General features: G+C 39.4%; 1 protein-coding gene across 3 annotated transcripts in view; it reads right to left on the reverse strand.

The window, feature by feature from the left end:
• ZFPM2 (zinc finger protein, FOG family member 2) overlaps positions 1–15,716 on the reverse strand; it is a 316,540-nt gene that overhangs the window by 100,314 nt on the left and 200,510 nt on the right. For all 3 annotated transcript variants that reach the window (XM_054193153.1, XM_054193152.1, XM_054193154.1), the window contains one exon: positions 8,185–8,296. In XM_054193153.1, the coding sequence (XP_054049128.1) occupies positions 8,185–8,296 (112 nt within the window). The remainder of the gene's footprint in view (positions 1–8,184; positions 8,297–15,716) is intronic.

The raw sequence follows: 15,716 nt of genomic DNA on the forward strand, positions 1-15,716 counted from the left end.
CAAAACACAGCCAACACCGTTTTAACATCACATTCCAGGCGGTCCAGCTCTACAGCCCACATGGACATCACGGGGGCACGTCACACAGGTTTTCCTTGCATGCTATGAAGGAGTCCTCCCTGAATTATTACCATCAGGCTCAATCCATTTAGAGGTAAGGGGCACAGAAATCTCGCACCGCCCTGTCAGTTATGGACAGAACCACCTCGAATGGGAGAAGAATATATTTCTACATTTTTTTAGCTTTTGCTTTTATAAGGCACACCATTAGTTTGTCTTGTATCACAAGTACACAGTCGGAGTGTATGACAGGAATCACTACAAAGCAGGTTGCAGACAAATCCAGCCCTGTTTCTCCCATACAGACGTTTTATACTCAGCACCAATGGAGCTGCCTGAAAAGAATGACCAAGGTTTGATTTTAGGCTTCTAGGTCATGGTTTCACCTTGACAACAGCTCTTTCATTTCAAGCAGTAACATTTGCCAGGATCCCTAAGGTGTTTTCATTTTTGTCAAGAAGTGCAGGGAAAAAAAAACACCCCAGTATGAAAAAATGATAAATCTTAATTCACAAGCTGCAGGACTATCTCTGTGTCTCCAGCACAAAACTTCAAATCCAATCCAGGACCTGGATGTGTATTAGAAGGCTGCAGATTTAAACCTTGTCCACCATGATCAAACTGGATTTATGGAGCATCATAACTCTCCAGACACCATCCAGCAGCTTATTAATTTAATAGACTCCTGTCCATTCCATGATGTTCCTGCCCTGACAGTCTCTCAAGATAAGGCGAAAGCCTTTTGACAGGACAGAGTGCATATATATTTTCTTCTGTTTTCTTGTGGATGGGGTTGTCGACAACTTGAAATGTGTGGCTCAGCAATTTTGGGGGCTTTTTTTCTTCCCTTTTGCTTTGCAGGGAAGATGACAGAGGTAACGCTGCCATAAGCCACAAGGGTCACAAGGTTTACTGCAGTCCTCAATATTTATTTAGCATAATGGATTGGAAAAAAAATTAATTAAAAAGAAAATAAAACACATTTAGCATCTATGTCATATCCTGAAAATAATGACAATATTTTTCTTAAATTGATTTCTAAATGACTGATTCTGCTGCAATTGACTTAGAAAAATGAGGGACAAATACATATCTTGAAAAAAAAAATAATCTCTGCATGATGTTTGCATTTATTTTTGCCAGTGGTATGAATAATATAAGCAATATTTCTTTTCACATGGCCCCAGTGTGAAGTACAGACTGAGCTTCTTTTCCATCCTGAACGTGTTCTCATAGGTGAGTGTTAGACTCAGTTTACAGCTTTTTATAGCCTCAGTCCAAAATATATAATTCTGCTCCAATCATGTCAGTATACTGCCTATTTCCTTGCCTCCTCAAATGAAAAAGAATCCCAACTATGAAATAAACTACACAATAAGTGACAAGAAGAACACAAGAAAAGAACCCAGACAGAGTTATATATGAGAACAACGTAAAAATATCACTTGGCTGCTATGTAAATGAAAGGTACTAATAATGAACGAAAGCATTTTCATATTGAAAGTGGAACTAGAGCTGTACCCCTGCATTTCTTGTCGTCTTCTACATGCTTAGAATTTAGAGGGCATGTAATAATTCACTGTATGCTATTATATACATATACTAAGATGCATAAAATAACCTTTTTCTTGTAGCTAATTAAAACTATACAGAAGACCCTGACCTCTAAACTCCCTAGAGCAGATAATCCCCCATTGAATCTATTTGCACAGGTAAAAAATAAAAATAAGGAAAAATGACAATCCTGCTTTGTGAGTTCTTTGAAGCTGAACTGTGTCTGAATTAAATCCACAACACTGTGTCTGCCATCAGGAAGCCAAAAATACCACTAAACATGGGGACAAAATATCTTCTCCTTCTGTGGCCAGCAAGGAAAGTAGCAGGACTGATCTGCAATAGTTTCGTTTGCAACAGTGTCGTTAGGCATCCCGCCTTCTCAACATCCCTGCAAAACCAAAGGGAATCGTGCCATCTCCTTGCCTGCCAATCATGTCTTTATGTCTGTATCCATGGCACTTTCTCCCAATGACTGTGAAGGTGTACTGCCCTTGGAGAGCCATTATTTTCTGTAAGCATTACACACACAATCATACTTCTCTTGAGTTTGGCAATTGTTCAGTGTTGTGGAAAAAGAAATGTAAAACAAGCTCTTCCATGGACCTTTGATAGTAGGATAAGCGTCACATGCATTTTGTTAAAAACTCAGATTTTTTATCATTGGAACAATATGACTGGAAAGAACAAAAACCTGTATCACCACCAAAGGCTTCAGCACGTTGTTTAGCTAAGGGAGGCATCCGGCAGAACAGCAGATACTGCTGCTTTCTGACTGTCCACGTGGAATAGACTAAGTAAATTCACTCAATTTGCTTTTAACGGTAGGTGGAAAGAAGCCCCTTGCAATCTGAAATATATGCCCCAAGTTAACCTTTGGCCTATTAAACAACTACTTCTCTGACCCAAAACAAAATATACTCATATTCTAATGCAGCAGTGTTTAAACTCCTTATGATGTTTGACCTGTGTCTCGTTAGGGTCTCCAATGCTCTATGTCTGTGGCGCAATGTACCATTACATTGCCTGAAGTTGCAGGGAAAAAAAAAAGTATTTGCTAGCTGAGAACTCATTTGCTGGGGAAAACATGGCACCAGGGATCTCACAGAACAATTAAGAAAAGTAATCCTCTGTCACTAAAGAAAAATTTAAGAACCCTTCTGTTGTGACAACTGACTTTCACTGTATGTTAAAAACCAGATTGTTTCAATTAGAAAATAATTAAAGATTGCAGTTAATTCTTACTAGTAATTGCATGTAACCCTTTTGCAGTGTTTGTATCTTCAATGCATGGGACATACATCAGCTAAATAACTCATCCTGAATCCAGTGAAGTCAGTCAACAGTCATGTATGGAGGGACTTATTTTGAGCCAAGCCCTGGGCGGTGCAGGGAGAGCCGAGGGCTGCCCTCTGCTTCCAGCCCAGACTCCAGCGCTGCCCTCTCCTGCGAGCTGCCTCTCCTCGACTTCCTATTTATAAATTAGCTACATGACACAGTTTCAGTGTGGGCAGCTGTCATTTGAACTAATCTCATCCCGTAAATCCACCCTAGCAGGCTTGTTCTCCATTGTGATTGGAGAATAGACTTTTTTGGGCAGCTTTCAAAAGCAGCATCTGTTTGAGCAAGCACCCATCCCTCAGCTGTGTGGAGAAGCACTCCCCTGAATTTGCTGCCCCCCCCCCCCCATTTTGTGTTCACCAAAAGAAAATGACAATTCTCGGATCTCACCCTTAGGCAACATCCTCCCTAGCCAGGATTTTGTTATAGTCGCTCAGTGGGCACCGACTGTGATTTCACTCATGGAGGGATGGAGCCTTTTTATGGCATTTGATATCGCGTGTCCACGCCGCCAGGACAATTAACAGGACCGTCCTGTGGAATTACTTACGAAGACGTCACGCGGTGCCTGTGAAACCGTGGTGGGGCGAGGACGTTTGTTTTTTTTTTCTCCTCCCCCATCCTCTCAGAAATAACGACGGGCATAAACTACTCAGCGAGGCCAGGCAGAGGAGGAAATAACATCAGTAAATCACTAATGGAAATGCAAAACCAAACACCGCCTTGCGCCAAATGAGATGACGGACGGCTTGAGTCGCTGCCGGCAGCCGGTTCCTTTTCAGCAGCCGTCCCCAACCCCGTCCCGCCACCCCGTCCCCCAGCGCCCGTCCCTCTCCCTCTGAGCCGCAGCCCAAAAAGCAGCCGTTTTGGGGTTTGCAGCAGAAGAGGTGCCACCCGTCCGGGCAGTGCCCTTGGTGGTACCCGACGCCACCCAACCGGCCCAGACACACGTTAAACATGTTGGTTTTCCTGCACAGAGTTATCCTGTGGTGCTCTGCAATCAATTACTGTTATACCACCATCATTAATAATTTTCTTAATGAAAATGATTCTGTTGATCTCCGTTGTATTTTAATTATCAGAGTTAAGCATAATTACACTGCAGCTCTGAGCTGGCATGTAGACTCCTTTAGGGCGCAATTTTGTTTTAACACACTGATAATGTAATTTTACATTGTGTCAGTTGTTTAGTTATTATCCAGTCGTACAATTCCGCTGTATTCCTGATAACAGATAATAACCTTAGCACCTCCTATATCCTGAAGTCATTTAAAAAGCAATATTGGAATTTCACAACTAGCTAACTTAATCGCCTTATGATTTTATAATTCCCACAGCTAAATATTTGTACAGACACCCTGTTTTAACAATGCCACTAAACATACGGTATCCATACATTTCATATAAATGGCTTAAATAATATCTAGGAAAACGTCTGTTACATGAGCGTAGTTTTCAGTCTGTGCAACTGCTTTTTTTACACAGTTTCTATTCTATTCAGTCGTAATTCATTTTTTTAAAATCCCTTACAGTCCCAGTGGAAGATTTGCAGTTAATACTCCAGCCCCTTCCCAGGTTGTGGGGGGGACTCCTACCTCTGCTCTTAGAGATTTACCAGGTCTGCTGCACAGCTCTGGTAAAGGCACAAATGCTGCTCAATGTTGCGATGAACATACAGTTCATGCATTAATACTTCATCCTGGAATTACTGAAACTCTGTAGCTGTTTTTTGGAAAGAATATATTTGTAATCCCAGGAAAGCTACAATTCTGTCTTTAAAATTTCAGTTACTGTTTCTAGGACATCTCTTTAATTATTGACTAGGCCATTTTTGAAACAGAAGAGAAGTTTGACATAAATATTAAAACAAAAAAAAGCATGTATTTTAAATGTAATTACAGTTGTAAAAGTTTCCCTTAAAAAAAAAATAAAATAGAATGGGTTGATGGCACATGCCATGAGTAGCCAGCTTGTATCAGAGCTTGTAAAAAGGGATACTGGTGAACTGGTTTTCCCTTTTCTAATTTGTCCTAGTATTGGGAAAATGTAGCTATGAAAAATACAGATAGAAATAAGTGATCCTAGACTAAATAGAATTAATTTCAAGTACTGAATAGTTATTTCGTAGCTATTCACTCTGAATGTACTCTGATGTATGATTTTAAATAACTGGTTTCTTAATTTAAAAATTTATATGGAAGATTAATTGGGATTCCACTGTAGTAACTTGGCAATATAATCCTATGTATGTACGTCATATATATACACATACGTATGCGCGCACACGCTTCTTGTGTTTGCTTGCCTAGGGAAAATATTTTATGGAGTTTTGAAGGGAAAAGGGGAATTAGCTGGCCAGCTCAGATTCTCTTTCAATAGGAACTACGTGCCAGACTCCTCTCCCTGTCGCTATTCCCTGTGCGATAGGTGGGATAGGCGATAGATGCCTCTAGCGAACTGGACGTCAGGCTGACATTCCTGTGCTCTCCTCAAAGATCTGGGGAAAATTCTGCTCTCAAAGATATGACTGTAATAAGCTAAAAGGAAATATGGTATGTGCTTCTGAGTCAGCAACTCATCGACCGGTACCATGTACTGCAAGCCGATTCTTAAACTTATTTTCCTGTTAGAAACGTGCCAATTTACTCCACTCATCTCATCGTGGGTATAGTAAGGAAAACAGCTCCCAGGTGACCAAATCTGCTACACGTACAATTCCACGCATTTGTTCAGCTAATTGCTTTCAGAAATAACAATGTATTGCTAAGCAAACTAACAAAATTATACACATGCAACTATAACATAACATCGAATTACAACTACACGCCAGCTGACACCGTTTCATTAGAAGTAATGGCACTATAGGAGACAGAAAGCTAACACAAATCAAGACAATGTAATCTGGAATGATGAGATACAAATTGAAGGAAGAAGCATTATTCTATTTATTTATTTTACCATCTTCTATTTGACATTGTTTTGTGATCCAAGCCAATTAATCTTTCTAGTACAAAAATCCCAGCAGAGCTCAAGGCAAGTGTAGGTGCTTAATGAACGACAGAGCAGACAACTCAAAGCGCAACGAGATGAACAGAATGCCGCGAAGGTAAAGCATATCTACAACTTATTTCCTGCATTAGTTTAGGGAAGTAGCAGGTTTTTAATGTGTATTTACAAATTAGCCCTCAAATTTATCCCCAACTTTAGTTATAATACGCATCTGCGGTAGAGATAACAGAATTCACCTTGAGCACTGTATGACTGTCTCACAATGCCTAACAAGGTCGTAAAATAAGCACCACCATCAGTGAAAAAAAAAATCCAGCACGTTTGAATGAAAAGACTAATGTTTTGGGCTACTCAGATTGCACCAAACTGAGGAAAGTTTTTACTATTAGAAAAAAATTTCATATTTCAATAGATTCAATCAGACAGATAGCACTGAAGCAGTCTAATGAATTAGTTAGTGTTTGTAAAGTACTTTGAAGATGAAAAGTCTTACTGGTATATACGTGCTAAGTATTATTATAATTACAGATAGAATGTAATACTCGATAAGACATCATCCTATGGGAATTTGCAGAAGCTGTATTTTGGAGTGAAAGTAATTTCCCATTACATTAAAAAGTTGTTGCAGAAAAGTTTGCCTGTGAGTATTCAGTAGAATGAATAGCAAACTGCGGCTCTGGATTCAGGAGAAAAGCTTCACTACGTTACTCAGAGCGCATTGCTGCTTCCTCCACTTGGGCAGCAATCAGCAAGCTGCGAAGGAAGGGCAGCTCAACCCTTTTTAGATCTGAGCCCCGTTCTCTAGTACCGCAGGTGTTTCAGGTTGCAGACTGAATGTGTTGGCATTCTGTAATTATAATAGAAAGAATTTATAAGACCCTGGTGTGCAACTCGTTTTTAACATGCAAATTCCCTGTTTTCAGCGTTTCAACTTTCAAAGGCTTGTGGCAGTTTAAAAGCAATCCTCTTATAAGTGTATAAATTGCAATGATTATAGGAACAAGTTGTAATTGTTTCTAGTAAGTTTTTAGGAGTCTTTGATGTTATGATTAGTGTTTTGTATGTTAATATATTGATATGGGTGCTTATTTGCCTGCATGCTTGTATGCTGAAATGGTCACTAGGTTGCCTCAGCAAACAAATCTTTGATCTCAGTAGGTCTGTTTGGTTAGAAATAAAACCTAAAAGAAATTAAACAAGAACAGTGCATGTTCTGAAGTATTCACAAAGTGCTGAGACTGGTGATTGAAACACGAGGAAGGAAAGTCACAATTTTGCAACCTGATCTTCAAGGTGAATGTCAAAACCAGCTACAGTAAATAAGTTATTCTTTTTCCATGTATTCAAGTCCTGGTTTTTGTAGGTTGCTGGTTGGTTTTTTTTTAAAAAAACATACTGTAATGATACCATAACCACATTCACAAAGCTTTCGCAGTGACTGACCAAACAGCGTGGTGCATTGTCCATTGCACTATGGACTGAAACCAAGGCTCTTTGGGTTGGTTCAAGATGCAAGACAAAAGCCTCTGCATCTTGAAGCAAAGTAGCTGTTAGATATGGTAAGTTAGACAAAGCGCGCTTGGCGGGCCTCGTAAGAACTCACACTGACTTGAGCAAATCTGACAATTCACATAAGACAGAAATGATATGCATTTCCACTAGCTAATACATTCCAGTGAAGCATCATCATGCCAAGCCACTACACAGAGACTGGAATGTCAGAGGTGACAACCCTGAAATCCAGTTCCAGTTATCTTCTGTTACCATGCTGACATGAAGTCTTATCATAGCCCAATCAAGTTCACATTCATCCTACAAAACCAGATTTCAGTTAGTAGTCTCCCATGTAATGTAACATGGAGAAATGCTATCCAGTATGTCCAATAAAATGTCAGAAAGAATTCAGCTATTTAAAGTGTATAGATTTTACTGATGTTTCCCAAGAAGCACTAACTCTCGGAGAGAAACGGATGGTATGTCTTATGTCAGCTGACGCCCTTCTGTGTTTATAAGCATTTAGTACACTACAGACACCAGGTGGGGTTTTTAGATCGTTAAAAGAAAAAAAATGCAAAACCAGAACATGGTAGGAAAATGGGAATGAAAACTGTTCAACTTCAAGGGGAGACAAACTACTTCATTTTCCTTTTATGCAACAGGTATATTTTTATCTCAGTACCTTACACAAGAAAGTAGAGAAAAAAATCAGCTTGTGTTTACCTTTGCTGTACACAATGCAGTTGTTTTTGTTGTCTTCTACTCCTTGCCAAGTCACATCCAGCAACCACTTGGGGCCAGCAGTCAGTACCATAGGGACTGAAGCCTTTGTCTTCTGTAGGAAGGATGATAACAAACAGATGCCGTTTGCTTGCCTTGATTAAGAACTTGAATAATAATAGTAATAATCATTTTATTTGCAAACAACAAAATCTCCAAACCCATAAGCCAAGGTCTTATTCCCCTGCCTCAGGATTTTTTTTTAAGAAGACACAAGCAGTAAGCTTTAGTTCTTTCATTGATTGAATGGTGAAACTATTATCAAGGATTTTTCCGAATGATATTGGATCAGATCTCCAAGATTAAGCAGATCTCTGGTGGCTGAGAATTATAAAGGGGATGCAGATGACTTTCACAGCAAAGAGCCAAGTGTTTAGAAGTGAACTTTAGATACATTGTACTTCATTATCAATGGGATCTCACTATTTCCTGAAACAGACAGGAAAGAATTTAAAGAATCGGTATCCATTTCAAAGATCTGTCCTGGGTAACATTTGTATTATCATAGGAAATTGTTCTGAATGGATAATGGAATTTTTCCCCTTTTGCTAAATGTTGATGTGTGATTTTACTATGTCTGAAATAATAATAATGCTAATGATTCGCTGCACTTTTGTCTCCAAAAAGACTATAAAAGAACTTGTATTAAAAAATTCAAAGGCACAGAAGTAAAGCATGATATCCATTGCACCTGAAAGGCGTGCAGGCAAAGAGATGCACATTTAACAAAACCATCTCCTGTGTATATTTCAGATTCTATATTTAGAGAATTCGGTATTTGAGGAGATAAGGTAGAGGCTTCAAATTTATTAACACTTAACTCCTTTTACTGATCAAATGGCAAAAACCCTGTGGGTAATCCTGAGTTTGTCGGTGTGTGGCACTGAGATGCCGCTTAGACTTCTACCATTCACAGTTCTTTTTCTCTATATCAAGCATGAAACCACACCAGAGAGTACAAAGTACAACAGCCACCACGTAACTTTTAATTATTTTTTTTTTCTGGGATATAATTCTGTCCAAGACATTCCAACATTTTCTAAGAGAATTTGATTAATTATTTTTATATTCCACCAGTAATTCTCTAGTTGGCTCCAGCCATGTTCTGTTGTGCTATTCTGTATGGTTACGAGAGTTAAAAAAAATTTAAGATATGGAAAATCATATATTTACATGGACATTCCAGATGCATTGGCCACATCTATTATCTATGACTGTTCTAGAAAGGTAGTGAAAAATATTAAGGGTTACCATAGAACATATTACATTACCAAAATATACACAAAAGTATTTACTGAAAATATGATACTATTTAAATTATTATATAAATAAGACATAGCTAATAGATTTTATGACATCAATATTTTAATAAAGATGATAGAATAAGACATATTGAATGCCACACTTCACGTTTTGAGGGGTTTTTTTCATCTCTTTATTCTCTAATACTGTTTTATCAAGTATAGTATTTCTTGCTTAATTTGCATTTTATATTTCGCATTTTTTATACAAATGTTTATGCATAAGTCACACTTATTCTATATGCACTCCATGACATTATTCATCTTCTAGAAGTGTTGGAAAAAACAGATATAAATGAAGAATGAAATTACTAAGAAGGAGTGGAACAGCTCACGACAACATACCTACCTAGTGTAAAAACACTGCAACCAGAGACATGCCATGCCTCAATTCCTAATACTGTTTTTGCTAGGGGAAGTTGCAGGAAGTGTGTTTGCTTATATGGACTGTTACAAGAGCCAACATTTGAAATTCCTATTTCTAATTGGCCAGTAAACTAGACAATATTTAAAAAAAAATAAAAAAAAATTGGTTAGGTTCATATATAAATCACCAAGAAGCCTGATATTGCCAATTATGAAATCAGTGCAAAGTATTTACACGTGGACTGCACAGAAAATAATGATGTAAATGAGGCATGAACTGAAAAAAAATCTGCAACAGATGAGATGGAAGGTAATCAAAGTATCATTTCTATCTTCTAGCATAGAAAAGTCTGGACTTTAGTGTCATTTACACCAAAACAGCACTAAGGCTGCTATGGAAACAAGGAAGAGTGACTATTCTTCACATCACTGAGAATCATACCCAAATTAAACACAAGCTTTAGCAGGAATGTTAGCAACTGTGACTGCATAGCAATAATGAAGAGGAGGACCAGGACATGTTCCTACCACATGCCGCATTTCTCCAACTGCCATTTCAGTTCAAGCCTTTAACACGTTTTTTGTGCTTATATGTGCTCTCAGTCTCTGGTAATCCTAAATAAATCCAAATACAGTGCAATATTATCGAAGTAGTGGACTTTTCCAAGTACACCATAAATGATTCGGATGTTCAAACAAGCCTCTTTTTTAAGTTGGAGGCCAAGTTAAAGAAGAAACCCAAACCAAAACAAAAATTCTATCTTTTCAGTGCAGAAGGGATCATCTATTTAATTTTCACAAGATCTAATTCCTATTTCTGGTTTTCTTCTTCCCAGGCATCTGACATTTCATTGACTCTCTCCCATCTGTAAGGGTATTATTTGCATTAAGGTGGTATCAAAAAGCCTCAAATAATATCAAATCTTCTTGTGCTGGGCAATAGTTTATTATCTACATAGACAGGACAAATAATACATCCTGGGAAAGGATTATACTTAACTACATACTGCTGAAGAAGAAATGAGATGCCGAGATACCATTTGACTTTCTCATGGAGATTAATTTCTCCTTTAGTAAGTGGCAGGCTTAGTCCCAGGCCACCGCCCGTTTCTTCTAGCCAACGAGAGGAGACCAGGCTGGTGCCTCATCCCTTCTGAGGTGAAGCTGCAGCAGGTAGACTGAGCACCAGCAGTCAGGATGTGAGTTCGCTTTGCCACCCCCCATTTACAGGGCTTTTTTGGAACGTAAAGAACTACATGGAGATCACTAAATTAGCTTCCAGGTCAGCTTGGCAGTAAAACTTGTAATCGGTTCAGCAGCTGTGAGGGGTCTCTAGGCACTAGAGATAGGCTGGAGGAGGAACAGGGTGTTTCGTCTCACAGCTCTGCTAGCCCAGAAGAGCTGGTGGACACCTCAAAAGAATTTCCCATTCTCCCATAGCTCTGCTCCCAAGCTGCACAGATATGTAAATAAACTTCTTTTAATATGAAAGAAAAACTTCACAAGGCCCTGGCTGCTTGCAAAGCTTGGCAGCTCCACTAAGGGAGACGGGCAATGGCTTCTCTTTGAAGTACCTCACAGGCATATTGTGTGAGCTGTAAGCCGAGTCAGGACCACCTCAGCAGTTCTTGGGGTCTGGCATCCTGTGAAGTTCACACGTTCATAGGAGGTGTTCACCACTGACAAAGGCTTGCTCTTGTTGTGCCTTATTACATAGTAAGAATTGAAGCAAGCCTGCTGATTCAGGAAAGGCCATTTCCCTAAAATGGTTAAAATGAAAAGACCCCAGTCCAAGATAACAAGAAGCTATGGTTAAATCAGTCATGCCTTTATCACCTCAAGATTAGACTACTGCAATGCGCTATACCTGAGGCTACATTTTAAATCCATTTGAAAGCTGAAGCTGGTGCAGAATGCGGCAACCCGCTTGTAAAGCAGGATATCGTGCTTTGAGCGCATTACACCAGTGCTTTTTAATCTGCACTAAGTGTCTGTGGGATTTAAGGCACTGGTTACAAGCTGTGAAGCCTGGGACCTGTCTGTTTGAGATACCTAATTGAGACCTGCCAGGTCCTTTGCCCTAACCATACAACCACAGCTGTTCCACTGAGGAACATGAAGAAGGACTTTCTTGGCTTGACACAGAAGAAACTCTTGGCAGGGCAACATGTTTTTCACGACAGCTCTTTACCTTTGGGACACCATCCTACTTGAAGTAAAGTATGTTCATGCTTTGACTCTCAGAGAGTACTATGAAAACCATCCTGTAATTCCTAAGATGTATTTGTCATGTTGTAACGTTTGGTTGGTCATTCCCAAAACGGTGGTGGTGGTGGTGGTGGGTGTTAGCTACTTTATGCTATGGGTTTTTTACAGCGCTATTAGGAATATCTCTAACTTAAGAAAGGTACCTATTTACAAAAGAGCTTTCCTGACACAGGAGCAACAATGTTACAGCTGCTTAAAAATAAGACTTCAAAAACCAAACAAAATTTTATTTCTCCCTCCAAAAGAACTGTTACAAATCACTCAAAAGCTTACAAAACATTCTGCCTACCGCCTAAGTATAATCATAGGGATCTACTAACACGCGTGTCCATAAGATGGGGCCATACAATAGTAACCTCACATTTTGGAAATGAGGGCATGTTATAGAACCGCAATGTTGTTCACTGCTCTACACTAGGTAAATGTGTATTCTACACTTGAGCCATTTTTACCTGAAAATGCAATTTCTGCTAATGTCTTCATGCTGTAATGTGACAAATTTGACAAGGACAAACAGGGTCAAAACTGTGATCTCTCAGGGAACAATTAGAATCAGCTAATGAGGATAAAAGAGGTCAGGCAGGCATCCACTTTTCACTAACCTTTGAAGCAACTGGACAAACAAGGGAGGTAACCCTCAATAAATGTTTATATTCAGTCAAGAGGTTAATGGAGATAAAAATAGTCATCACAGCATGCCGAAAATAGTTCTGCGCTCTCGCTAAAACGAATCAGTGCTGACAAGTAACATTAGATGGGCTCTTCCCTGCAAAGATTTCTAACATATGATGTGTGTGGCCTGGCAGAAACTTGAGGAAACCCCCACGCTGAAGAGAAATACGGTATGAGCAAGTTGTTTGAAATCTATGAAATTCTGATGTCAAATGCCTGATCGTTGCTAGCTGTTTCCTAAGAAGCTGTGCCAGAGCAAGAAATAGGTACTGAGCTGATGTTCATTAAGTCACTGTGACATGACCATCCTGTTCCTGGCATGGCATTCCAAAAAGTGTTCAACATTATCTAAGGAGATGTACCGTTCATTGAAAATCACTAAATTTTTACCTTTACCTATTTGTTTTTCTTCAATCAGTACAAGGCTCTATAACATAGAAACTACTTCCTTAAAGTACTCTCACCAAAACAGAAGAAAGTTGCTGGAGACTGAAGATACTCAAGGGCTTTGCTTCTAATTGTATTTTGGTTCCTACAGTTTTTCTTTCTATATCTTCCAAAGAGCCTGAGTTCCCATGAAAGATACAGACGATTACCAAAATGTCTTTGTGCCCTCGGAGAAAGTTCTGATCCCCCACTGTGCAGTGTTACTTTATACAGACAATTAAAAACAAGACTGTACTGGGAGGTGAGCTGTAGATATACCTTGGGTGCAAGAGTCTCGTAAAAACCAGTTAATACAGACTGGTAAACACCAGTTAAGACCAGTTTCTACTTTGAAATTCAGTTTAAACTCAATTTGATCGTCACAGGGTTGATGTACCTTCTGATGTGCTGAAACTGTATGTTAACCTCTCAAGAGGTTAAGTTCACCTTTGGTCGTCACCATACTCAATACAGCAAAACTTCATAAGCTCATCAAATCAGTTCAGTTGGGAAGGTCTCTAAGGGGCCATTCTGGACTGAGCAATAGCAGAGATTTACATAGGTCTCAAACTACCCCTAATTAATTAATAATTTTTTAAAATATTTTGAATAAGAAGAGTGGTAACTCCACTTTATCACCTCACGCTTACGTTGACAGCCTCAATGTATTTCTTTACCATGTAACTGATCACAAATTCATCAGACATTAAGACAAGCCCATCCAAACAGCCCAGTGGACAGACACAGACCCTGATTTTGTTGTCGATTTGTGTGCAGTCAGCTGGACTGTCTTTCAATTTGTGTAGCTTCCCTGAAAACTCTTATCTTTTTCCAAGGAGGACTCGGTCTTGGAATAATATTTATCTCAAGAGCTTCTCTGGAAACCCTGCCAGTCAAGGCCGGTGGCAGCACTTCACAGTGCCACGGCTTTCTTCGCTAGACATGCGGAGGCAACTCCTCTCCACTCACAGGAGATTGGAGACGTCAGGAGGTTTTCTGTGCTGTAGTTCCATATTGATGACAAACATCACCAAATAAAGCAAAGACACGGCAGCCTCCGGCCTACAAACACCGACTCTGGAATTGTACAATTGTACCAGGATTTCAGTTTTCACAGCCCCAGCTATGTCTATCAGTGACATCTTAAATCGTAAACTAAATGCAATTTTGCAATCCTTACTAATTTTGCAGTCCTTACCTCTCGTGGTTGAAAAGAAACGTTTTGAAAACCTGCTAAAAATGTAATAGATGCAGTTAATTTCACCTACATCTGCAGACCACCTGGGATAACTGTTTTAGTTATTACCTTACAACTTTATGGCATCCAGTGTTTCAGAGGAGTGTTCCAGTACCATCCATCAGATGCCTGCCTTATGGCTAGATGAAGAGACTACAAGAATCCATTTGCCTGCACAGATGTAACCGGTGTTCTGGCATGTTAAGTGGCAGAAAGAAGATAGACAGACAAATTGTTGCTTGTGATGGGCCATGAAACTAGTGATGGAGAAATGAAGGAGGCGTCAGTGTTACTTCCCAGTATCTTGGACAAAGTGAGAGGGAAAAAGTCCTCAAGTCCCTTCTGCCCAAGGCTCTGGATTCTCGTTATGTAGCGCTAGTGGTTAACAGGGCAGTGCTGCACCTCCAGACTGGCTGGTTGTGAAACAACTTGCATCATTCCTAGCCTACAGTGCGTTACAGTGGGCTATTTATTTTGGGATTATCTGAAGAGGGAGTGTCTTCAGGGGTGGGTTGGTTTTTTTTGGTGACAGAAGAAAAAGAATTGGTAACATTTGAAGAGGCTGTGGTCAAACCAAAGCTTTTAAATGTTTCAGACACAAAAAAGGGGAAAAAAAAAAAAAGAAAAGTACACACAGATGGAATCCCAAAAGACAGCTGGGATTCCCTGCAACTGAGAAACCCTGCTGTTTACCCCAAGAGATCATCACTTGTCAAGTGACAAAACTGAACATACATTTCACCATATATCCAGAAACCTAATGCAGACCAACGAAAATATTCAAACAAAAAAATACGCCCTAGGTCTGTTAATATTTTCCAACACTTGTCATGACTTCAATATGATTCCAAAATTTTTATTAATATCAAATATGCCTGCTGATGAATGTCCCTAATGTGAATTAAATGTACACTAAACGCTGAGATCATTTCATGTTACCTAGCTAAAATGGATTTTTTTCAAATCTATAAAATAAACATAAATCAAATCTTACTGTAACTTAGGAACAAAATAATGGCTGTCAAAAGCAACTTTAGCTTGTTCTATTTAATCCAGGATCCCCTTGGAACCCATCTTCAAACTCTTCCTCAGAACCAGGAAGATTTAAAATAATTAATTCAGATTCTGGAGCAGCTGTTCCTAGCTGAGAGTCCTTGGCGATTCCTTCTGGCTGCTTGCTACGTGGTCCTGCGACAACCAACTGA

Source organism: Rissa tridactyla, chromosome 2 (genome assembly GCF_028500815.1).
Source record: "Rissa tridactyla isolate bRisTri1 chromosome 2, bRisTri1.patW.cur.20221130, whole genome shotgun sequence".
Classification (NCBI taxonomy): domain Eukaryota; kingdom Metazoa; phylum Chordata; class Aves; order Charadriiformes; family Laridae; genus Rissa; species Rissa tridactyla.